This window comes from Drosophila kikkawai, chromosome 3R, assembly GCF_030179895.1.
Source record: "Drosophila kikkawai strain 14028-0561.14 chromosome 3R, DkikHiC1v2, whole genome shotgun sequence".
In the NCBI taxonomy this organism is placed as follows: Eukaryota; Metazoa; Arthropoda; class Insecta; order Diptera; family Drosophilidae; genus Drosophila; species Drosophila kikkawai.
The window spans coordinates 14,796,832-14,818,444 of NC_091731.1; the positions used below are offsets into that span (position 1 = coordinate 14,796,832).

The window sequence follows — 21,613 nt, forward strand, 5'->3', positions numbered from 1 at the left end:
AAAAACACATAAATCTGTCTGATAAGCCAGCGGAATCGAAGACTTGCCGTTTCTCTTTCCTTACGGCAGGTGAGCTGGAGGGGGGATTATCACTCTATTTGTTTACAATTCGTAAATTTGGCGTAAATAGAATCTCAATCACATTTGAATTACCCACCGATTGTCGATAAAGTAATCGATTAGCTAAACAATCGGGTTACTTATTGAATCGCCATCTCTTACGGGGTGTTTCAAAAAGGTAAACAAACGTAGACCTAAATAGTTTTCTTTTTGCATAAAATACAAGATTATGGACAGTGGGGAAAGGGATTTGGAACTATTCCTGGCAGCCAAGCATCCTGGCCTGCTGGCGGAGCAACAGTCTAACGGTGCTTGCATTATTCGTGGAGTTCTCTGCAGTCAAGTAAGTTTCATTACACCCAAAGTTCCCGCCAAGATTAATATGTTTTATATTAATCCAGGGAAACTGGCGTCGCTTGAAGCTTTATGTACCCCATTATCCCTCACTCCATGGCTTCCAGCTGTACGTTCAGGAACACTTGGAATACAAGCTTTATACAGCTGATAACCTGAAGGTTCAGGATGACTGGCTGCTGGAGGACTTGCTGGGAAATCTAGAAGAGATTCTGCCCATCAAAGAAGCCATATCCTGCATTAAGGATGCCCGGGAGGAGGGAAACATATACGCCGACATCCTGGCGCTAAACAAGCCCAAGGAGTACCGTCTGCAGACCAACGATGCCTGTTCCCGGATTCGTTTCTGCGAGTTTGTCGACTACGAACAGCATTATTTGGAACTGGAGGTGCCCTCTCTGCGACTGCTGCAGCACAGCCTGCCCGACTGCGTTCCTTTGGCTGAAATGATGGTCAAGAGTGCGAGGTCTTTGGAGGAGGTACTCATACTCTTCCGCAAGTTGCTGGAGGAGCTGCGTCCCTTTTACGACAACTTCATGGACATTGACGAGCTGTGCCATGTGCTGCAGCCATCTCCCGTTACCACCAAGCACAATTCGCGGGTGTTCCCGCTCAAGGAACGCGTCTTCCTCAAGGTGACCATCGTTGACCCCTTCGCCTGCATTGCCTCCATGGCTCTGAAGATCATTGGGCCAACGGAGGAGGTGGCTCGTCTGCGGCACGTGCTGAGCGACGGCCTAGGGAACTGGGACCCCGAACTGGACATGCACAAGAACCTGCTCCGCATCTTCGATCTGTGCTACTTTCCCATGCCGGAGTGGACCGATGATCCCAAACAGAAGGAGCAGGATGACGAGGATAAGCGCTGCAATATCTGCTTTGAATACCGCCTGGACGGCGGAGAAGTGCCCCTCGTTTCCTGCGACAACACCAAGTGTGTGCTCAACTGCCATGCCGCCTGCTTGAAGGAGTGGTTCCAGACCCTGATGGAGGGCAAGACCTTCCTGGAGGTCTCCTTTGGTTTGTGCCCCTTCTGCAAGGCGGTAAGTGTTGGACATAATATTTGGTTTGCCTTCTATATTCCTTGTTTTCCGTGTTGCAGAAACTCTCCACCTCCTTTGTGGCCCTTTTGGATGACTTATAGGCCAAGATCCCGCTCAGTATTTCTTTGAAATTAATTTAAAAAACCTTTTTCCAGTGTAACTTAGAGAAAAGCTTTAGTTTTAGTTTCAAATTATCTTAAATATCAACTAGTTATAATTTATTTAACTAAAGAACATATACGCGTCCATATGTGTAGATCAATCTTTCCCACAGCGATTTAAGCAATGTCATCCGTACAACGGCAGCAGGAGCAGCAGAAGCATCGCTTCAGCAGGCGCCAGCCTCATTCCATCTCGTTGGAGATCAGGCGCAGCATGTTCCTTACCACAAAGGAGCTGCCGTTGACCGTGTTCTCGCTGGCACCTCCAATCCGAACGCTGGAACCGGCCAGGCCGAAGAACACCTTGGGAGTGAGATTGGGCTGCACCGCCTTGAACTCCCAGCCGACGTGTTGGGCACAGAACTTGCACAGGATGCTGTGCCACTGGTAGCCCGGGAACCAGCTGAATTTGGTGGATGGCTCGCCGCTGTAGCCTATGGCATGGTGTTTCACACGGTAAACGGTGTTTGTCTCATGGATGTAGCCCTCTTTAAGGAATATGTACAGAAATTAGCATCGATATAAGAGGAATAGGAATGGGAGTAACTCTCACCTGGATTGCAGTATTGCGTCTGCACCCCGTGCTTGGACATGGCAAATAGATCCGAGCAATGGGCCAGGCTGCTGTTGCAATAGCGGCAGTAGAAGAAGGACTCCTCCTTCAGCGTGCTCCCGATCAACTGGAGGCGAGTGTTCACCGAGTCTGTGAGGAAGGTCAGTCGCATCATCTTCTCGTTCAGGTGGAGATTGCGCACCAGCCAGAACGAGAGCTGGATGGGGCATTTTGGCATGGTGTTGATCTTGTGAATTTCCAGCTTCTTGCGTGCCCGCTCCACGATGTCGTCGAAGGCATACTCCTGGCAGGCATCCGCCGGCCAGGGAGTACTGGCCAACTGGAACCGGCGGTACTGGTCCCGCATCGAGGAAATATCCCTAAACCGGGCCATTGAGCCCATATCCACGGTTTGCAGGGGCTCGGGCAGGAAGTACTCGGGCAGAACCTTGACTTTGCTGAAGCACTTGGTCGTCGGATTGCGGGCTATGTAGTGCGGCGGTCTAAGGAATGGACATTTGGAGATTGTCAAAAGGATTTCAGGTGGAGAAACTCCCAACACTCACCCCTGGATATCGTCGCAGTTGATGACGATGCGCTGCAGAGCGCGAGACTTGTAGAACACCAACTCTCGGTCGCTCTCACCCCGCTCGTAGATCTGGCACGTGACACCGTACAACTTGTGCGGGTTGTTCTCCGGCGGCTGCATCAGCGGGAAGCCCACGCCAAAGATCAGGCCATCCAGGCCAGGCATGTCGTCATCGAACATGCTGCCGTCGATCATGAAGGGCAGAACCTCGCCGGGAAAGAGGATGTGCTGGTGCAGGAAGATGAGCATGTGATGGGTGCTGCCCACCTCCAGGTAGTCCACGCCTGGCACGCGGCTCAGGTGCGTGCCAAAGTACGAGTGCTCCGCCGGCAAATTGGTGTCGAAGTGCACACCCTCCTCCATGTCGATGTCTGGCTGTGCCGGTGCTGGCGGTGGTGGCAGGGCTGGGTTCGAGGGTTCGGCTTCCTCTTGGCTGGTCTCGTCGCTAGTGCGACTGCGACGCCGCTCCTGGCTGAAGACCATGCTCCGCACTCGCTGCAGGAAATTGTCCCGGTTAAGCAGGGCAGCTATTCCTCCATCCCGGTTGCGGGCCTGCGCCACCATTTGCTCCACAGCAGACAGGTGGCGGTTTGGAGGAATCATCCAGCGGGGCAGGGCCTCTAAATCGGAATCATCTGTGGGGGGAAAGTGGTTCAAGAGTTAAGTGTCCACCTCGGACAGGAATCCAAATAGTTCAACTCACCTTCGCTGCCGCGGCTCTCCAAGGACATGTCGCTACTCGCATCGGGAGTGTCGGTACCCACATCCTGGGTGTCGTTCTGATTGACCCGCTCCGCCTCTGGATCTGCGAAAACCTCATCTTCCTCTGCTGCCTGCAGGGGATCTATTGCACTGTTCCCAGTTTCCTGTGGTTCCTCCTGTTGCTGGGGCTGCAGCTGCAGCTGTATCTGCTCGACTTCATGCGCATCCTCGGGAGGCTGCGTTCTCGGCTCCCCCATCCCCCCTGGCCCACCATTGGCATAGCCTTGGGCCCCCGCTGCGTCTGTCGTACCGTGACCCGAATTAATTTCTGCGCAATTAAACGTCGTACACAGGTTAGCAGGTGCATAATTGATGAAGTTTACAGACTCCGGACTCACCTGCTGTCTCCTCGTCGTCCATTTGTTGTAAGGTGATTTTGATTTGTTTCGCTGGGAAATAAAATTCTTTTATTTACTTTTTTATTTACTTTTTTTTTTTGACAAAGGAAAATATCGAAAGGTGATGGGGGCTCATCGATAGACAGAGCGTCCAGTGTTGAAAAGTTACGATGTGCAATCGGTATGGCAACGTCGTGGGTTGGGTTATGGTTTTCCTTCTGCTGTCCGGCAACCTGTAACCTGTAATTTGAACTTTTAATAATTTCAGTGTTTATCTCTTAATTTAAACAAATATAGAGCTCTTACGGAGTCTGCAATTAAGACTCATGAAGAGATTTTGTTTAACAAATAATTTATTTAATCAATAAAAAGCTATTGATTTACAAATAGATAAGAATAAAATATCTTAACAAAAACTTAAATAAAATGGGATAATATTTTGTTATTTTAGTAAATAGAATAATATATTAATATTAAAAATGTTATATCTAATGTCAATCAGAAAATGCCTCTGAAAATAAGATAGTCGATGAAAATGTAATAACACGAAAATATGTTTTCTTTTTCCTAAACTAAATCACTTTCAGTGCAGTTCAGTTAATTTAATTTAAATTGAATTTTCCAATCAGACACACATACATACATAAGCTTTGATTAAGCTTCGATCTTTGTTGACTTTGCAACACTAGCTTTATAGAGACTCTGATCGGAATCCAATGAGAGCGGATTCGCATAGTCTGGAGCTGTTCTCCGCCGATGTTGGAAGCTCAGAAAACGTCCAAGTGAAGTCTTGTTTTGTGTTTGTGTTATCTTGTAAAGACGTCAGTATCGCGCCGATTTTGCATACCCGTTAATCACAACAGAAAGAGAAAGAGTAGACGATGATCAATCTCCGCCTGCTGCTCATCTTCGCCCTCCTCGCACTCGTTGGGAAAGTGGCACGCGCCCAAATCGCCTTTGTGGAGGACCAAGACATTGATAAGAAGAAGGCCAACCTTGCGGTAAGCTGCTCCAAACCGAGCTTTAGGCTGTGTGTGATAAGGAAATCCAAAGAGAGGAAAGCCAGCTGGGTATGCCCTTTCCAAAATCTAGATGTACCCGAATTATATTCTTACAAAAAGTTATTTCCCTCTTTAGAGCTTATTTTATTTATCTTGGAACACATCTCCCTGCCCTTTTTAGTGAAAGTGAATCTGAAATAATTACACAGTAATGCGAACTTTCCCAAACCAATCCAGTTTTCCTTAAAAGGTATTTTAACTTCCACTTAAATCTGATTGGCTTCCATTTAAATTAATAATAAGGGAACTTGCAATTATAAAGAAATTCGTGTTACAATTCTTTACACTGCTAGAAATGGAATATAAAAATGAAAGTTCTGATGAAAAATTCCCAAATAATTTAAGAAAATGATATAGAATATTTGAAATAAATAAATAGGATTGGAAATAACGACAGGAGAATGAATAAAGTTAATTCCTTGAGGTATTTTCTTATTTATAATTTTAAGTATGTTTATGCCCAATAAACTGAAGATTGCCTTTAAAAATATATAAAGTATCCGTATTATATTATTATCTTTATTTTGTTGAACTAAGGCTAATTTATTGGTAGAAATATGTAAAACAAAATTCTCAGTTCGAAAAGTTGTTTACAAAAATGGCCAAAAACTGTATACAAAGTCCAAGTACTCCTCGAAAGAGTAGTGACGCACGCTTAGCACAAGATAATAAATCAGTTTTAAAAATTTTTTACTCGCCTCCCAGGGTCGTAAGCCGCTTTACTCCCCAGCCCGATGCCCCAAGTACCAGCTGCTTTATCCCGGCGACCAGCAGCAGCAGAATGACTGGGTCTGTGACTGTGCGCCAGGTAAGAGAGAGAGCAGTCGTAATGGAGCTACCGCGGCGATGACATAATAATCATGGTACTTCCCCCGTTGACAGCCACGCTGTATTACCCAGAGACCGATGCCTGCTATCCAGCCTATCGGCAGGGTCCCTGTGAGACTGGCCAGATCTTGGTGCTCTACAAGGAGCGGATTATACCGGAGTGCGTGCGCAATCCGTGCGGTCGCGATGGACACTTTATGGTCCGCAACAGCTGCTACCAGTTCGGCAACACCAAGCACGAGGAGAATCCCTGTCCCTACAAGGAGGCCACCTTTGTGCTTGGCGTGAATCCCACCACCCTGATGGTGGACTGTGTCAAGCTGTCGGTGCAACTGGATACGCGCATCGCGGAGCCAGAGGAGCAGGCGGCTCCCCCAGAATACCACATTGATCTGGCCGAGAAGTGCGGCCGCGGCAGTCGCCTCTCGGTCCAGGGAAAGTGCGTCTAGAAGGTCAACTCATCTGTGCCTTATCTATTAATTGTGTTCCGTTTTGGTGCTGTATAACCCAGTGGAGATTTTCAAAAACTAACAAATAGTTTAAAGTTTTTCTTCGATTTAATAAAAAAAAACTTTCCTAAACAAATTTTACAAGCGAAGAGAAGTCTTCCCACTTGTCCTAAGCAACGATAATTGTTATAACTAGGAGCTGGATTTACTCCGGCTCTTGGCTTTGGTAGAGGCGGGAACTTCAGGGTTTTCCTCTTCAAGCAGCTCGTCTGCATCGACGTCATCCTCCTCGGGCAACGTGACGCCGTCCTCCAAGTTCTGTTCATCGTTGGCAGTCTCCAGCTTGAGCAGTGCATTCTCCAGCGAGGCCAGGAACGAGCTCTCGCCATACTCTGGCCACTGTCGGAACTGGCTGAACAGGGTCAGCATTTGGCTGGGCAGCAGATCGCCAAACTGGGTGTAAATATTGATGGCCGGATAGTAGTTCTTCAGGCTCATCGAGGTGCTCTGGCTGGAGTACTGCGGCAGCTTCTGGGGCCACTCGTCCGGATAGGTGGGCTTTACGGGTTTAGGGGCCTTTGGATTGATGATGAGGCGCGGTCCACAGCCGGGCACCCACTTCCTGAAGGAATTATACGTTTGAATTAATTATATGCTATAAAGGATGCTTGTTTATACCTACTCTAAATTAGGGATTATGCGATTGCGACGGCTCACGAAATTCTGCTTGATAAAGAACCAGAGGGCGGGTAGATCCTGAACCGGACACAGCTCATGGAGATTGCGGCGTGGTACAAACTTCACCAGGTACAGATACTCCGGATTGATGGACCGCACCTTGACAAGCTTGCTGCCCTTTCTGGGGTTATAGTCGGTCTGCATGGGTAGGAAATCCTCGCGTGGCACCTTGGCAATGAACTGGTGTTCAAACAGAATCTGAAACAGCACGCTGGTGGAGCGGTAGATGAGGTAGCCAATCTCGTTGGTGCAGGTCAGGTGCTGTGGGGGAAATGAATCATTAAAGCTGTTTTAAAAAGAGGTTCGTTGCGTTATGTTTACTATGTAGATGGGCGGCGGCATGGCGAGAATCATCTCGCAGCGTCCCAGATTGAAAAGGCTGGTCTGGAAGATGAGCGAGTTGATCAGGTGCTTGAAGAAGTGATAGGAGCCCACGGCGCCAAAGACCAGCATGTTGATATCTGGTGGCAAAATAAGGTTCGAAATATGTACCTTCAAGATATTATTAAATCTTTACCATCATTAAAGGCACGTTGAGGAACATCGTTGAGGAGATCCGACACCCTGGTACCGCCATCCATCTTGTCCATGTAAACCAGCTTCCACAGGTTGACAAAGTCGCCCTGGCGCACCTTTACCCGCTCGGGATACAAAGCATGGAGCTCCTGCAGACGGGGCATAAAGTGATCCATGCTTTCCAGCAGCAAAATCCGCCGGAACTGGGATTCCCTGCCCAGCAGGTGCCGGGTAAAGTGACCCGCTCCGGGATTCAGTTCCATGACAGTGTCGCAGCCGGAGCCCTGCAAATGCGGCTCCAAGTACTGCCCAATCCTATTGGCAGCCTCCGCATTCGCCACATACATGTGGGCGGGCGCTTTATGCTTCCGGCTGATGAGTTTCGCCGGGAACTCGGCGCTGTAGCGGGCCACCAGCTCCTTCCTGGCCTTGGTGCTGTAGTTGAACCTGGCCAGGCTCCAGCTGCGTCGCAATGGCAGCATGCTGTGAGGTTTCTCAATAAAACTTCTAGACAAAAAATGCAATTTTCGTTTGTTTACAAGCAACCGGTGCGCGGGTGTTTTGCAACACTAGCCGGCTCAGTTGTTCGAATCACAGCTGTCGCTGACTTTGCTCGCTATCCAACACTCTTTGTTTTGGGTTATGTTTACCCAGCAATTATTTTATTTTCCAACGATTCGATGAGATTTTCGCCTAACATAAATTAAAAAACACATTATACAGAAATGGGACAGGTGGTTTCAATGGTGGCCCGCCGGGCCAACCGTTTCAATGCGGAGAATCGTGCCCACCGCGTCCTAGAGCGCGAGAAACCCACACCGGCGCCCAAATTCGAGTCCAACTTGAGGGACATGGAGCGCACCTTGGAATGTGAGTCTTTTTGGGTTTAAATTAAATCTCAGGACGATATTAAAGCTTTTGCTTTTCGCTTCACAGTGGATCCCAAGTTCGTGGACACGCTGAACAGGAAGGACGCCAGCTTGGACAGCCGATTGAAAGATGTTTATGTAACGTCGCAGGATCGATTTGTGGGTTTCTACTAAAAGTAGCGACGTTTCCAGGAACTGATATTTCTCTCTTAGATAAAGCGCGTCCAGGAGCGCCAGGCGGCGGAGGCGGCGTCGGAGCAGCCGGACAAGCGACCTCTGCCCTTGGAGCGCAAAACCCCGGAAGACTTCGAGTATGGCTACCTGGAGCCCACGAGGATTAGTAGCGGACATTGCACGTTGCGCCAGGCCCTCAAGTTCATCAACGACCACCAGCTGGATCCGGAGAACTGGCCGGCCAAGAAGATAGCCAATGAATACAAGCTCAAAGAGCCGCATGTGGGTGAGTTATCACAAAATCAGGAATGCTTAGTGATCGCTCGATAACCGCTCGTCTTCCAGAGAACATCCTGCACTATTTTAAAACGTTCAATATGTACATACCCGATCACAAGTACCAGGATACGATGCTGACACAGGCCAAGACACCGCTCCTGCGCGTCAAGTCAGACCCTGAGAGTAATCCGTAAATAAATCCATTCGTTTATTGTTCTTATCCTACGCTTTATTGTACGGAACACTCGAATCACACAATCGCGTTGGGCGGGCAGTAGTAGATATTCAGGGACTTGTCCTCGGAGGCGGAGACCACCTTGTCGTTGCCGGGACTGTAGCGCACGCCCCACACCTGGTCCGAGTGCTCAGTGAACGTGTGCAGGCATTTGCGCTCCGAGGTGTCCCACACCTTGACACTGCGATCGCTGGAGGAGCTGGCAAAGTGCTTGCCGTCCTCAGAGAAGGACACGCACAGCACCCAGGAGGCGTGACCGGAAAGAGTGCCCACCACATCCGAGTGGGCCCTGCCAAAATCGAGCCAAAGGTTATCCAAAGTCGCATTTACCTTGGGGTTAAACCACTTACACATCATACAGCTTCATGTGACCATCATCGGATCCAGTTAAAAGCATTTGGGAGTTGGGCGAGAAGCACAGACTGCGAACGGGCATTGCATGTCCCTCCAGAGTTTGTGCCACCTTGCCCGCCGCCACATCAAAGATGGTGATGATGCCATCAATAGCTCCGCTAGCTATGTACTTGCCATCCGGACTCTGGAAAATTGAACAAAGTTAGAGCAAGAATTCAAGGTTTATTATGGACTCACATAGGCAATGCTCAACGTGTATTTGCCATTCTGGGCGTCCAGCGTCTGTTCCGCCTTCCCCGTTTCCACGCTGTACATGGAGATTTTGCCGTCATTTAATCCGGATATCACGTACTTGTTGCAGGGCGAAAAGCCCACCGTCCAGAGATCAACGGGTCCGAATGTGAGCAGGTGTTTCTTGTCGCCCGTCCGGGCATCCCACAAGCACAAGCTGGAGTCCAGGGAACTGCTGGCAATGGCTAAAAGCAGGACAAGTTGGATGAGTAAGGAGTTCGATGTGCAACGTTAATTTTCTCCTGCTTACTCTGTCCATCCGAACTTATGGCCACCGAGACAACTCCCAGAGCGTGCCCCCTTAGCTTGTGGCGCAGTTTCAGTGTGTTGTCCTCCTGCACATCCCACACCTTTACCAAATCGTCCAGGCCACCTGTAACTATAAAATCCTTGGGACGTGCCTCCTTTTTGTCGAAATCGAAGGGGTTCTCCTCTTCCGGCTCCGTGGTGGCATCGTCCGGATGGGGATCGGCGGTGTCGCGGCCCCAGGTGCAGGTCCACAGCGCATTGTCGTGCGCATTTTCTTCCGAGTGCAGCAGCGAGAACTAAGATATTCGGCGGGAAATGAAGGAAATTCGAAGCAAATAAAAGAAATAACAAACCATTCCAAAAGAAAAGCCGGAAAAATATTTATGCGGAAAGCAGTGTTGCCAAATGAAGATTTAGCTTTTACCCTAAAAAATCCCAAAAACCCAGATCTGGTACTTTTGGTCGCTGTGACCGAAAAGTCTGGCAACGCTGCCACACGAGCTACCAGCCTTGCCAGACTTTTCGTTGATGTTAACAGCCTGTTACTTTAATTCTGTTAACGAGCTGTTAGGCTCTCGTTTAACAGAACATTCTGTTAATTGCTTTGAAATATAAATAAAAATGAATAAAATAAAAAATATCGATGTTTTGATAACATCAATGCCAACATCGATGTTCTTCCACCCCTTGGAGAGCTCAGTTTTAACAGAATATTCTGTTACTCTCATTCGGGAAATTCCATAGACAAAATTATGTTAGCCTCTCATTAACAGAAAGTTCTGTTAACTTGAATTCAGAGTGACCAAAGAGCAAATATCAAAAAATATCAATAAAATATCGCGAGTTCGATATCACGATAGAAAATATATCGATATGATATTTTGATATCAACACCTACCAACACTGCGGACGGCGGACGTTAAAAAAAACAGAACCAGCAAGCGAGTCGGACGCGAAATTGAAGCGACTAGCGAGAAAGTGTAAGTGCTGGTGGTCCAAGTGATACTCTGCAATTTGTTGCAACAATGCTCGGATATCCCAGTGCCGTTATATAATGCGGGGAGTGCATAGGCGCCGCCTAAAAGAAGCAAAAACAAAGGAACGGACCAACGCGTGTGTTCTGTTTTTCAGAGCTGCTGAATTCTCTTTTTTCTTTTCGTCGCCGCCGCCGTCGCCATGAATCGAATATATGTATATATGGATCCGATCCGCGTGTCTGGAATATATTAATAAATACTCACAGTGAAGCCTCGTCTGTGCGTGTCCGCGGGGGTGTCCGAGTGTGCCTGCCCAGGGTGTATTGTGTGCCAGTGTGTGTGTTTGTGTGCTTGTGCTGCAGCATTTATTTATCTTGTCATATCTCTCGGCAAGAAGCGAGAAAAGCGAATGGATGAATCACTTTTATAGCGCCAGGATTCCACTCTACACTCACTTCACGCGTCACGATTCGCCTATTTGTGCATTTAACCGAAATAACGGAAAATCATCTGTGTACTGCAGCCGCCCGCCTGCACTTTCCATGTGTTCTCTTCGTGGTGTGTTTGTTTTATTGATTCCAATACCGACTCCGATTTCCAGTACCCCCACCCCACTCCCCCCCACATTTCTCCCCCTTGGACATGGACATCTGTATTCGCGCAACTTCGTTTCCGATTTGGTGTAAACAATAAACGGCAACCGGTTTTCGCGTGCAATTTTATCTTTCTAATATTGCCTTTCCCCTCTTATTCTTCATCTTGTTTTCTTTCCTTCGATTTTAATCGTTTCCAAATTGAAATCTTAAAAAACCGCTGACGAACGTAAAACCATAACCACATAAATCAAGCAGTTCCTGTTGAATCTGTAAATTATTAAGGTGAGTCTAGGCCGATGATCGATAATAGGGTGTTTCTTATTTCTAAAAGTATGTAATCTTATTTGATTTTTATGTAAATAATCTCACACCAAGCTGTGTTATAATTAATAGAGTTTCTTTTATTCATTTGAATAAGAGAACGATTGGCTAAAAGAAACCAGTTATTCATATTTTGCACTGCTTCGGGTAGACGATGTGAAGTAAGTTTATAAAAAAAAACATAGATAGATTAAAAATTAATTTATAAATCAAAGTGTTTGATAGTTGCATTTAAACCTAATTTTAATACAAAGAAAAATTAGTTAAGAATAGGAATTTATAACTAATATAAAATATATATACAGGCTATATTTACACACAAGCATAAATTTATTATTTATGATTGGATTCATAATATTGTTATTTGTTAAATAAAATTGATTGTACAAATTTGTGAATGTGACATATTAATATTTGTAGTTTTGAAAAAATAAATAATAACCTATAAAGAAAGCTAATGCCAGAATCTGTATACCCTTTCAGTTTGCAAATGAATCAGGGGACCAAATTTAAATTTATCATAACTAAGCAAGAAAAAACATTAATCTTAAATTGGAAAGCAGTTCTGTACTTGGTTTATAATGTTAACATATCGGCATACTAAAATATTTCAAATAGTACATTTTTAAAATAAATGTTTGATTATTTTTAAAAGAAATGTTGCAATTTTATTTTCTCCGACATGGCTAGAAAAACCCGCCTGTTGATGCTGATCGAGAATACATTTAAAATAGAATGATAATATAATTAAAATATAATAATCAAGGGTATAAAAATGAGAAATAGCTTGAAGATGTTAGGCAATGATACAAATTTAGTTTTGAACTTTAACATACTCCCTTAATCACCTTTAAATCGTATACACGGCATAATCTTTCTAGTAAACTTTAGAGTGTCTAAGTTAACACCTGGTCTGTTGTACTCCATTTGCATGCCTTACTCCTAAGCTCCGAGTCAGCTTTTTAACGCTGCTCTTAGCCTTCGCACTAATGTGACTGGAGAATAAGAATAAATGTTTGCCCTTAAGAAGCCCTCAAACAAAATACACAAAAAAAAAAAGGAAAAAAAGCCCCAAAGAATGGAAAAACTAGACCATAAACATAAATGCATTTCACAGCTGCCATTAGTGCACAGCTTTTCACAATCGCATCGCCCAGAAAAACAAGAGCAAAAACCAAGTGCGACAAAATGGAAATCCAGGGCAGGCGCAAAAAAGAAAATGAGACAGTAGCGGAAAAAGCCAAAGCCCAAGACGAATGCGCGCGGAAAATGGATGGAAGACAAAACACAAAGTTATTAGTTTGAGGTGGGAAAAAAGCGGAGCTGATACCAGGGGGAAATGCGAAGTCAAGTGTGGAAAATCGCTGGCTGGGAAAAGCGTGACAAAGTCAAAAGCAGGGAGAAACTGGAGCACAGCCACAAGTCTGTGCTGCTATATATGACATAATTGCAGGGGGGCGTGGCAGCAGCACGACAATGACAAGCGTTGAAGTTTGCCAAAAAAAAAAAAAAGAGATTCAAACCAGAAAGCGGGTAGGAAAACGTTATGTTGAGCCAGCGAAAAGCGGTCGAAAAGATTTGATGCACCAGCCTTGACATTATTTCAAAGAAATGCAACAAATTACATGAAATTACCGAAGGGCGTGAATTTTTATTATTATTCTTGAGTAAAATATGAAATATCTAAAATTAAAGACCAGACTAGGAGGTGTCCTCTTGTAGAGTTATGAACCCATCCTCAGAAGAATCTCAAGAAAGAAATTATGAAGAGAGTCGCAATCACGAACATCCTCTGATAACAATAATCGCTGGAATAATCGCCATTCGTTGAACCCCGTCCAGTATATTGGAGCATTGACTCCAGATCTCATTTTGCTGTCGAGGCAATTTTCTTTACACCAATCACGGCTACCACCGAGACGATGGCTGGCGTCGTCAAGTCATGACATTGCACTGGCAAAGGCCGATGAACAATGGAACAGCACTCTTTGGTTTTCAGTAGAAACATTTTGCCCCTGACTGCATAAATAATTTTGGCCGAAAAGTATTTTAAGTCGGAGATAAGATAATTGTTATTCCGTTGTTATATTTTAAAACAAACAAAGTTTGCTCTTTTTTAGCTCGCATGGTATTTTAAGCTGTATAACCCAAAGAAACCTCTAATTTGGACTCTAATTGAGGCCTCGTTTTAGGGGGCACGTGTAAAGTGTGACATTTGTTATGAAGCCTTTTTTGTTGGAGGCTCGTGTGAAATATTTTCATTAGCAATTTCGCTTTGGGCCACATTTATGGAACGTTGGTTCTCGAGAGACGTTAATGGTGTTTGTCTAGGTGGCAATGGAAATGGTCATTAGCATATGTTGGTTTTTTTTTTATCAAAATGCTTTATAAATTATGTCAGTTTTTTGGTCTTAACTATAGGGGGAATTTTAAATTATTTTCTAAACGGAAACCAGGTTTAATAACTATAAAAAACCCTGACAAAGCTATCCTTTGTCATCCTTAAACCACTCCCATTTTTATTAAACCCCAAGCGTAGCCATTAAGCCAATTGCAGTTGACCTTTCTGTAGGGTGTGAATGCCATAAAGTGCATTTTTATGACCACAATGGGTTAACAGTTGCAAAGGGAAGAAGACCCTGTTGTAATCATATGTGAAGCACTTGAAAAACCATTAACATTTCTCCTTCAGGACATGAAATTCGAGGAGCACTATTTTACCCTCTAAAAACATCGCTCCCTTCTCCCCTAATAACCCATATACATAGGGGAAATTGATATGGCGCAGTTTGTTGTGACACTGATAAAATATGAGCCAAATTAGATAAAGTTGCGGCCAAGGACAAGCGTGTCTTTTACACTTACTTTTACACTTTTTCCCTCTATTTTTAGTTAGTGACGCTTATCGGCTTTCAAAGTCGAAGAGAGCGCGTAAAATTGTTTATCTTTTATGAGGCCGGAGTTCAGCATTTTCATATGATTTCTTTTTTTTTCGCATTTGCAGCATTTTGTGTATTTCTTCTCTTTTTTTTCGTTTGTTTGTTGGCCTTTCACGTGATGGGCTTTTGTGTGTTGTTTTGTATGCCTTTTGCTTCATTATTAATCGCATTTTTATCGCCACTTTAATAACATATGCCGCACAGTCGGGGAAATGGGAAATTGGGTGTTGGGAGATTGGGAGTTTGGGGCGTCAATTAGCTGTCGTCTGGGCCAGGCGCTTTCACAATTTATCAAAAATACATCATCAGAGTGTCCATTGCGTTGCTTAGTGTCCGTTTTCCATTTCACGCTTTTTGTTGTCTGCACTTTTTTTTCGCCGCGAGTCTCCGGGGAGGAGTTTTATTATTAATTAAAACCTGACAGACATCATCATCATCATCGTGACCATGATCCAAGTGGGTAAGCTCCTTTGTTTTGACGTGCTGTGGGGTTCGTTAGCTTTGTGTTTTTCCCCCCAGGCTTGTGCTGTGCATTTTCCCCTTTGCAAAAGTTCGCTGCTCGGCTGAATAAGAATTTGCAATTTGTAGCTCTGAGCTGTTAGTTGAGACAACTGTAACATGCTACCTTTGTTACGCCTACCTATGTGGATTTTAACCCGGTTCAGCTTGGTATTCCAGTTTTTTAGTCAGTCAGGCATTAACTTTTGCTCATTTAGCCAGTTGGTTTATTCACTCAGCCAACGGGTGAGTGGCTTCATTCATCCATCCATCCATCCATCCATATATCTATCGTTTAATCAGACCCTTTAAAAGCCGGTTTGCTGGCTCTTAATATGATTAAGTTTTTATGCTTCGACAGCTTCTAGCACGGCTCACTCACCTCCTCGGCTTGTTTATATTTCAATTTATAGGGGGTTGCCCTATATTTCCCAGTCGAAGTTTTCAACTTCTCAAGTGTACCTTGCGATGGATAAAAGCAGGGGATTATCCGCTGGTAATTGAACTCCATGGAAAAGAATTAAGGTCAGACTTCCATAAATTTCATGTCCTAATCCGAGATAAATATTGTATGATGTCATGTCGAACGAAAAAATAAGCTTTTTAATCTTTTAACAACTTTTTCATGTGGTTTTACAAGTTGGCTTCCCATATGCATATTTTATTCGTGCAAAGATATTGATTTTTTGAGTTTTTGTCTAACCGCAATGAAGGTAATAGCGATATAAAATGTATAATTATCAATTACCAGGGTAATCGGGTCTAAACAAATATGGTTTATGGTCAAGGAAATGCTTTACTATATAAATAATAAAAACAGCATAAACTGCTTCAAATGTAAGTGAGGTTCATGGCTTCTTAGCAATCCTTTTATTGACTAAACACTTTTCGCGATTTATTGATTTGAATCTCCATGCAAACACCCCATGCAATTTCTCAATTTCTCAATTGAAATCATCCAAACAAATTGCATTTGCATGCCATTTTACTCGGAGTCAAAGCGAAGGCCAATTAATGGCAGTGAACAGAAGCAACGTTCAATGCGAATATTCAAAGTGCTGACAGGCGACAATGTTTGATCGGTTCGTGAGTGAGTGAGGGGCGGAATTTTGCCATTATATATAAACAGATCTAAATCTAAATTGAGCTCATGTCATTGGCACTTCAAATCTGAAATTCAACAGTCGCCGGATGTGTGCCCACGACGAGAACAATAGCACAAATGTTCTAGGAAACCCTCTTTCAAGGGTGGCCGACAATTTTTGTTTACAAATACATACATTTCTTTCCATCTATATCGAGTATGTGCACTTTTTAAAAAGTATTGTATCGCTGGTAGTTTAGTCTTAGCCACATGATTCACTTTCCCTAATTATACACAACCGTCAGAGATCAGAAGATGACGTATTTTGGCCGCCAAGCTCGAGATCAACTAATAGAATTAGCCACTTGAAGAAAATATGGGGTCTTACCAATGGATTTTAATCATGAAATATGTTAGTTTTAATGTTGAAATACATCTCACAATTTATAATCGATGATCTAATTGTTAAGAGATTTTTTAGCTGTGCGCTAATCAATAAATTTAATCAATTCTGTTTTGCTTCTGCTTTCAGTGAACCAAAACCAAAAGCCTGCACAAATCATATTTCTCGCCTTTCCATCACAAATGTTTTCGGCCAGCGAATTTGCTTGTTAAGGTGAGTTGTTCAAAAAAAATATATATAATTATACATATATTAAAGTCATATGCGTATTAGTGTAGATTGGCGTTTGTCAGTGACTAAGAGTGCCATATTTAATGACTGATAATTGCTCTTGGACAAGAGGAGCCTTCACCATGGCAGAGCGATTTATTTTGCCAGATTAGATAGGTGTTTATCAGGCAGTTAAATATGAATTCTATAGAAATAAGTAAAAGAAAGGGGTAATAAAACTAATTTAAGGTGCATTTTATCAATGGAAAATTGCCTTTCCTTTGAACTTGTACAAATGACTGATATTAATCACTGATCAAAGGCAAACATTGCCACCTGGATAACGGCCCACCTGCACCCGCATGGCTACTATCAATCTTGACCAGTCTGCTGCTTCTCATGCATTTTTAATTGGCAAACCGACGACACCCAAGGAACAGTTCTCTACTGTTGGCCGAGGGCCAACTTGCAAAGGGCAAAGTTTATTGGGCCAATAATACAATCGAACGACGACGCTGGGAATCGGTGGAAATCGGCATGAATCGAGAGTCTAGAATCGAAATCGAAACGAAATTGAAACCAAGAAACCCATAGGCAAACCAAGAGCGAATGGCAAAAACTATTTTTAATTATCTGGCGGCAGCATTCGGCTTTGACAGTTTTCAGTTTCGATTTTTAGCTTGCAGATTTTCAATTTGCTTGAATTGACGTTTTGCTCCCGGCGCCGCCCACTCGCTCCACGGTTGGTTTGGCCACGAAAATGAAAATCTAAACATATCCCAAAGATAAACAAGAGCCGAAAAAGGGGAAAAACTTTCTTCGGTGGAAAATTTTGTGTAACATTTATTCTACTCACACCCAACAAAGCCCCTTCTCCTTTCTCCGTTCTCCGTTCGCTTCTGCGGCGGCTGCTAATATTAGCGTGAAGAAAGCTGATTGCACGGGGCATTTGTATTCGGGGCTCTTCAATTGCCATTTCATTTATATTTTTAATTACGCAGAGCGATCTAGAGAGAGTGAGGCACTCGCTCGCTCTTTTTTCGGACTATTTTATTTGCCATTAAATTTACAATTTGTCACAAGAAAAAACCACAAAAAACTATTTTCGTGTTTTTATGCGCCCTCATCCACCTCTCCACATATTATATTGTAGTTAAATTTTAATTTTAGTTGCTGCTGCCGGGCATCGTAATTAGCTTTGCGGTGGGTTTATTGAACTACAAGTTCAACTCCCACCCTACACACAATAACACACACAGCAGAAACTAACAACAAACAAAACAACACAGCACAACACACACATTAGACATGTTTATGCGTTTCGGGCTATTTACGGCCAAGGGTCCCGGCCACAAAAAAATATTGATGTTTTTATAGACATGCCCAGTTCATTGCCATGGGGCCTGCTGGAAATCCTATGGCCCAGGTACATACTACACACAGTAGTAGTACTCCGTGAACTGGTTTGCTGATCTAATAACTCCCACAAGCCAGCGATTATTTCGATTAATGTGCTGCCTTTGCCACAATTTTAAATCAATTTTGGACTACAAATTGTTATGATTAGGAACATGTGTACTATGTGGTTTGTATAGATCTTAGATAGGGTGAATGATTTTTTAGGCATTTGAAAATGCTTCTTGATGATAGGTTTTACGTTTCCTAATATATCTTATAAATATAAAATGTTATGATTAAGAATCTATAGATTTAATAATGTTTTTATATAAATTTAAAGTACTTATTCAGATATTTATTCTATCTTATAGAATTCCCTGAAAAGTTTCCTTTTTTGGTATGCATTTCTAGGTGTATTTCCCAGTAATTAAAAGTCCTAAACAATGTTTAAACAATTCTATTATCACCTGCTGAAATAATACAAAAAAAAAAACAAAAGCAAAACAAACGCTATTCAGCGATTCAGCAAATACCATTTCCTTATCAAAAAAACATGTGTAGTTTAATTTAATGATCGGCGCCAAATACAAGCATACTCTGCCGCTCGTCTGGGGGTTCCTCTTCCATATAAGGCAACTCTCATTAGTCGCCTATTGAAATCGATCTGGGCACTGATAACGATTGCGATTGTGATTGGAAGTCGACCTGCGGAAGGTGTTGATGCGATAAGCACGTTTGCAACCGGGGCGGTGAAACCTTGACCAACTAAATTGGGGCTAATGAATCAGCTGATTGATCACGACTCCGATCCGATCCATATAAGGCAGTCGAAGTCGATTTCGAAAGGCATTTCCTTTGCCTTTGCCGCTTCGATTTTCCAATCGGCAAACGCAAATCCAATTATCAATCGGATCAATTGGAAAGTCGAGGCAAGGCAACCGCAGCAATCCAATAAACGGGGCGTGTCAATGCAATTAAGGATGGGCGGAAGGGCGGAGCGATTTGGGTGCCGTTGAAGGAAAGTAAAGCCTGGAGCCGAGTGCATTGAACAAAAAAATGTGATGATCGATTGGTTAGATAAAGCAGCTTATCGAAAAGAACTTGATCTTAGCATAAGTAATACAAATATAACACAAGGATGTCCTAGAAGTAGTAGACCTTTTAGAAGGTTATAGATTTACGATCATTTTATATTTTAAGTTTTAGTGTTCCACATAATAGTTTCGATCTATACTAATTAGGAACAAAAAAAAATGATTTAATGAACCAAAACCGATTTTTAAAGAAGTCTTTTGACGGTAAATTAATTTGCAATATGATATTTGAACTTAATAAACAAACTACAAAACGTAAACTTATTAAATCCAAAATACTTATGTATATATTTGATTTATCTACCTAAAATCTTGGATTATTTTACGGTTTTTCACAACAATTTTCTTAAGTAACTTTTATATTGAAAGCTGTATTATTTTTCGAGCTGTGGATAGTTCCCTAGAGAGCTGTTCTTATAGGAGCCATCTTTTGGATGCTTCGCTTGGCAAACAAGTTTCTCCCTCTCTCTTTCTCTGGGAGAATCCCCATCTCTTTCTATGCTTCTGGTTGCGCATGAATCATTTTTTGTTTTTGTGCCACTCTGCTTTGCTCGGTGCTTTGTTGTTTTGTGTGTGTTTATTTTTCCCCTTTTTTTTCGAAAGGTAACTAAACTATGTACACACTCCAATGTACAGTTAAAAGGCATCGCTGGAGGGGGAAGGGGGGGAGGGAGAAATTGAGTTTATGACGTTTGCACTTAACCCCCAGTGGAAAACATGGCACAGTTATCATTCGTTAGCTTTCTGCCCAGCAGCGGAAGTTTGTCGGTCGAGCGTGAATCGATCCACGTTACCCGCTCGGCACTCGTTACTAATTCATTCATTGTGCGAGTCCGTCAGTCTGTCAGTCACTTCTGTCCAGTCAGTTAGTCAGTGAGTCAATGGATTTCGATTTGGGCTTTTAAGCTTGGTTTTTATAGTATGTTGTTTGCTGCTTGAATGCATTGCCAGCGGATATTGGCAATGCAACTGAAAGAACTTCGCCTCTTCCGCCCCCTTGTAGCACCCACCAAAACTCTATTATTCATGTCTCTATTATTATAGTCTGAGAATCTAGCGGGAAATTCTAGAATCAAAATTAAGTCAAGCTTAAGAAATAGTAACTTGATTCGAAGTATACTAATATTTGCAAGCTTTTAGAAACTGAAATTTGATTTTTTGAGTCTGAAATAAACCGGAAACAAACTCCAATTTTTATTGGTATTATGTTACTTGTGTGATTGCAACGAAAACAAGTTTATCAGTAATAATAACAATTATATTCCGTGTAATCTGGACTAGTAATTGAATTGCTCCAATTTCGAGTTAACAAGAAACAAGTTCTGTTTGCTTACAAAATAAAATTTGCAATAAGGTAACCTTCCTAATCATAGATTTTATTTCTTAAAACATTAAAAGAAAAAGACAAAATAAAGAATACCTCTATAATTCCCCTGTCTTTCATCTTTTTCAGTAAAATTGATTAAACTAAAGATTCCCATTTACTTTAATTTATTTCACTTTTAATGACTTGCCCAAGTGGCTTTGTTTAAAGTTCAGCCTACTGAATGGGGAATGAAAATGAAAAATTGGAAAAACCGTCACTGGTTCATGGTCAACTCGTGCGCCTAATGACAGCCAACGATTTTCAGGCGGCATAATTACGCCAACTATTTCAGCAGTAGTTGCAGGAGTAGCAGCAGCAGTAGCAGCAGTAACTGCACTGCAAACAATTGTTTAATTTACATTGTGCAGAGTCATGGAATCTGGTCAATGAAAATCCCACTGAAAAGCACAAACAAAGAGAGCAAAAAAATAAAAACCGAAATTGCCCAGAGCACGCCAACACACACTCACATGTCGGACAAGAAGTCTACACACGCGATGGTTAATCTCGTAGGGAATACTATATAATATATGTATAAATGCCACGCCCACGCCCGAACAAGGCTTATAATGGCCACATTTATTGACCACAAAGTAGCGGAGGTATAAACCCGAACAGCTCACCATGGACCATGGATGTGTGGGCAGGTGTCTTGGCGCTCAGAGTCGCGCTGTATGTGGGTTGCTCGTAAGCGCCAAAAGTTAAACATTATTAACAGTTTATTAAAAACAACTCAAGTGGCCAAGGTAAACACAAAGCGAAGAGATCAAGCTAAGCCGAAGCACGTGCTTGCTGCAACAAAAGTAGGCCAAAAGTTACCACAA

At 43.2% G+C, this 21,613-nt stretch overlaps 6 protein-coding genes across 7 annotated transcripts; 3 read left to right on the top strand and 3 right to left on the bottom strand.

The window, feature by feature from the left end:
- Nucleotides 1–147: 147 nt before the first annotated feature.
- Nucleotides 148–1,654, top strand: Fancl (E3 ubiquitin-protein ligase Fancl). 2 transcript variants are annotated; one of them, XM_017180379.3, is made up of 3 exons: nucleotides 148–403; nucleotides 522–1,457; nucleotides 1,517–1,654. In XM_017180379.3, the coding sequence occupies exons 1-3, from the start codon at nucleotides 290–292 to the stop codon at nucleotides 1,556–1,558; spliced, it is 1,092 nt and encodes a 363-aa protein (XP_017035868.1). In that variant the 5' UTR covers nucleotides 148–289; the 3' UTR covers nucleotides 1,559–1,654. The 2 variants fall into 2 exon arrangements, with proteins under 2 accessions (XP_017035868.1, XP_017035867.1); XM_017180378.2 differs by having other exon boundaries at nucleotides 151–403; nucleotides 462–1,457.
- A 6-nt stretch (nucleotides 1,655–1,660) lies between these two features.
- ohgt (E3 ubiquitin ligase component cereblon) lies at nucleotides 1,661–4,017 on the bottom strand. The gene is made up of 5 exons (XM_017180375.3): nucleotides 3,861–4,017; nucleotides 3,464–3,790; nucleotides 2,738–3,395; nucleotides 2,172–2,674; nucleotides 1,661–2,106 (listed from the first exon to the last, which is right to left on the bottom strand). The coding sequence occupies exons 1-5, from the start codon at nucleotides 3,880–3,882 to the stop codon at nucleotides 1,802–1,804; spliced, it is 1,815 nt and encodes a 604-aa protein (XP_017035864.1). The 5' UTR covers nucleotides 3,883–4,017; the 3' UTR covers nucleotides 1,661–1,801.
- A 559-nt stretch (nucleotides 4,018–4,576) lies between these two features.
- LOC108084275 (uncharacterized) lies at nucleotides 4,577–6,334 on the top strand. Its single transcript, XM_017180431.3, has 3 exons — nucleotides 4,577–4,861; nucleotides 5,627–5,729; nucleotides 5,804–6,334. The coding sequence occupies exons 1-3, from the start codon at nucleotides 4,742–4,744 to the stop codon at nucleotides 6,196–6,198; spliced, it is 618 nt and encodes a 205-aa protein (XP_017035920.1). The 5' UTR covers nucleotides 4,577–4,741; the 3' UTR covers nucleotides 6,199–6,334.
- A 56-nt stretch (nucleotides 6,335–6,390) lies between these two features.
- On the bottom strand, nucleotides 6,391–7,972 carry mtTFB2 (mitochondrial transcription factor B2). Its single transcript, XM_017180429.3, has 4 exons — nucleotides 7,454–7,972; nucleotides 7,258–7,397; nucleotides 6,881–7,197; nucleotides 6,391–6,820 (listed from the first exon to the last, which is right to left on the bottom strand). Exons 1-4 carry the CDS (start codon nucleotides 7,932–7,934, stop codon nucleotides 6,391–6,393), a joined length of 1,368 nt encoding a protein of 455 aa, XP_017035918.1. The 5' UTR covers nucleotides 7,935–7,972.
- Nucleotides 7,973–8,177: 205 nt separating this feature from the next.
- LOC108084276 (protein NDUFAF4 homolog) lies at nucleotides 8,178–8,999 on the top strand. Its single transcript, XM_017180432.3, has 4 exons — nucleotides 8,178–8,322; nucleotides 8,389–8,480; nucleotides 8,535–8,781; nucleotides 8,841–8,999. The coding sequence occupies exons 1-4, from the start codon at nucleotides 8,178–8,180 to the stop codon at nucleotides 8,966–8,968; spliced, it is 612 nt and encodes a 203-aa protein (XP_017035921.1). The 3' UTR covers nucleotides 8,969–8,999.
- LOC108084274 (superkiller complex protein 8) lies at nucleotides 8,982–10,383 on the bottom strand. Its single transcript, XM_017180430.3, has 5 exons — nucleotides 10,257–10,383; nucleotides 9,905–10,199; nucleotides 9,601–9,839; nucleotides 9,360–9,547; nucleotides 8,982–9,298 (listed from the first exon to the last, which is right to left on the bottom strand). The coding sequence occupies exons 1-5, from the start codon at nucleotides 10,257–10,259 to the stop codon at nucleotides 9,025–9,027; spliced, it is 999 nt and encodes a 332-aa protein (XP_017035919.1). The 5' UTR covers nucleotides 10,260–10,383; the 3' UTR covers nucleotides 8,982–9,024.
- Nucleotides 10,384–21,613: the final 11,230 nt, after the last annotated feature.

Coding starts and splice junctions, on each gene's coding strand:
- Fancl (XM_017180378.2), top strand. CDS start 290: ATGGACAGTGGGGAAAGGGATTTGGAACTATTCCTGGCAGCCAAGCAT. Junction 404..461: donor GTGGAGTTCTCTGCAGTCAA/GTAAGTTTCATT, acceptor ATATTAATCCAG/GGAAACTGGCGTCGCTTGAA. Junction 1,458..1,516: donor TGTGCCCCTTCTGCAAGGCG/GTAAGTGTTGGA, acceptor TCCGTGTTGCAG/AAACTCTCCACCTCCTTTGT.
- ohgt (XM_017180375.3), bottom strand. CDS start 3,882: ATGGACGACGAGGAGACAGCAG. Junction 3,396..3,463: donor GGAGAGCCGCGGCAGCGAAG/GTGAGTTGAACT, acceptor TTCCCCCCACAG/ATGATTCCGATTTAGAGGCC. Junction 2,107..2,171: donor GACGCAATACTGCAATCCAG/GTGAGAGTTACT, acceptor TATTCCTTAAAG/AGGGCTACATCCATGAGACA.
- LOC108084275 (XM_017180431.3), top strand. CDS start 4,742: ATGATCAATCTCCGCCTGCTGCTCATCTTCGCCCTCCTCGCACTCGTT. Junction 4,862..5,626: donor AGAAGAAGGCCAACCTTGCG/GTAAGCTGCTCC, acceptor CTCGCCTCCCAG/GGTCGTAAGCCGCTTTACTC. Junction 5,730..5,803: donor GGTCTGTGACTGTGCGCCAG/GTAAGAGAGAGA, acceptor CCCCGTTGACAG/CCACGCTGTATTACCCAGAG.
- mtTFB2 (XM_017180429.3), bottom strand. CDS start 7,934: ATGCTGCCATTGCGACGCAGCTGGAGCCTGGCCAGGTTCAACTACAGC. Junction 7,398..7,453: donor TCAACGTGCCTTTAATGATG/GTAAAGATTTAA, acceptor TTTTGCCACCAG/ATATCAACATGCTGGTCTTT. Junction 7,198..7,257: donor TGCCGCCGCCCATCTACATA/GTAAACATAACG, acceptor TTTCCCCCACAG/CACCTGACCTGCACCAACGA.
- LOC108084276 (XM_017180432.3), top strand. CDS start 8,178: ATGGGACAGGTGGTTTCAATGGTGGCCCGCCGGGCCAACCGTTTCAAT. Junction 8,481..8,534: donor TAACGTCGCAGGATCGATTT/GTGGGTTTCTAC, acceptor TTTCTCTCTTAG/ATAAAGCGCGTCCAGGAGCG. Junction 8,782..8,840: donor GCTCAAAGAGCCGCATGTGG/GTGAGTTATCAC, acceptor CTCGTCTTCCAG/AGAACATCCTGCACTATTTT.
- LOC108084274 (XM_017180430.3), bottom strand. Junction 9,840..9,904: donor CATAAGTTCGGATGGACAGA/GTAAGCAGGAGA, acceptor TCCTGCTTTTAG/CCATTGCCAGCAGTTCCCTG. Junction 9,548..9,600: donor ACACGTTGAGCATTGCCTAT/GTGAGTCCATAA, acceptor TCAATTTTCCAG/AGTCCGGATGGCAAGTACAT.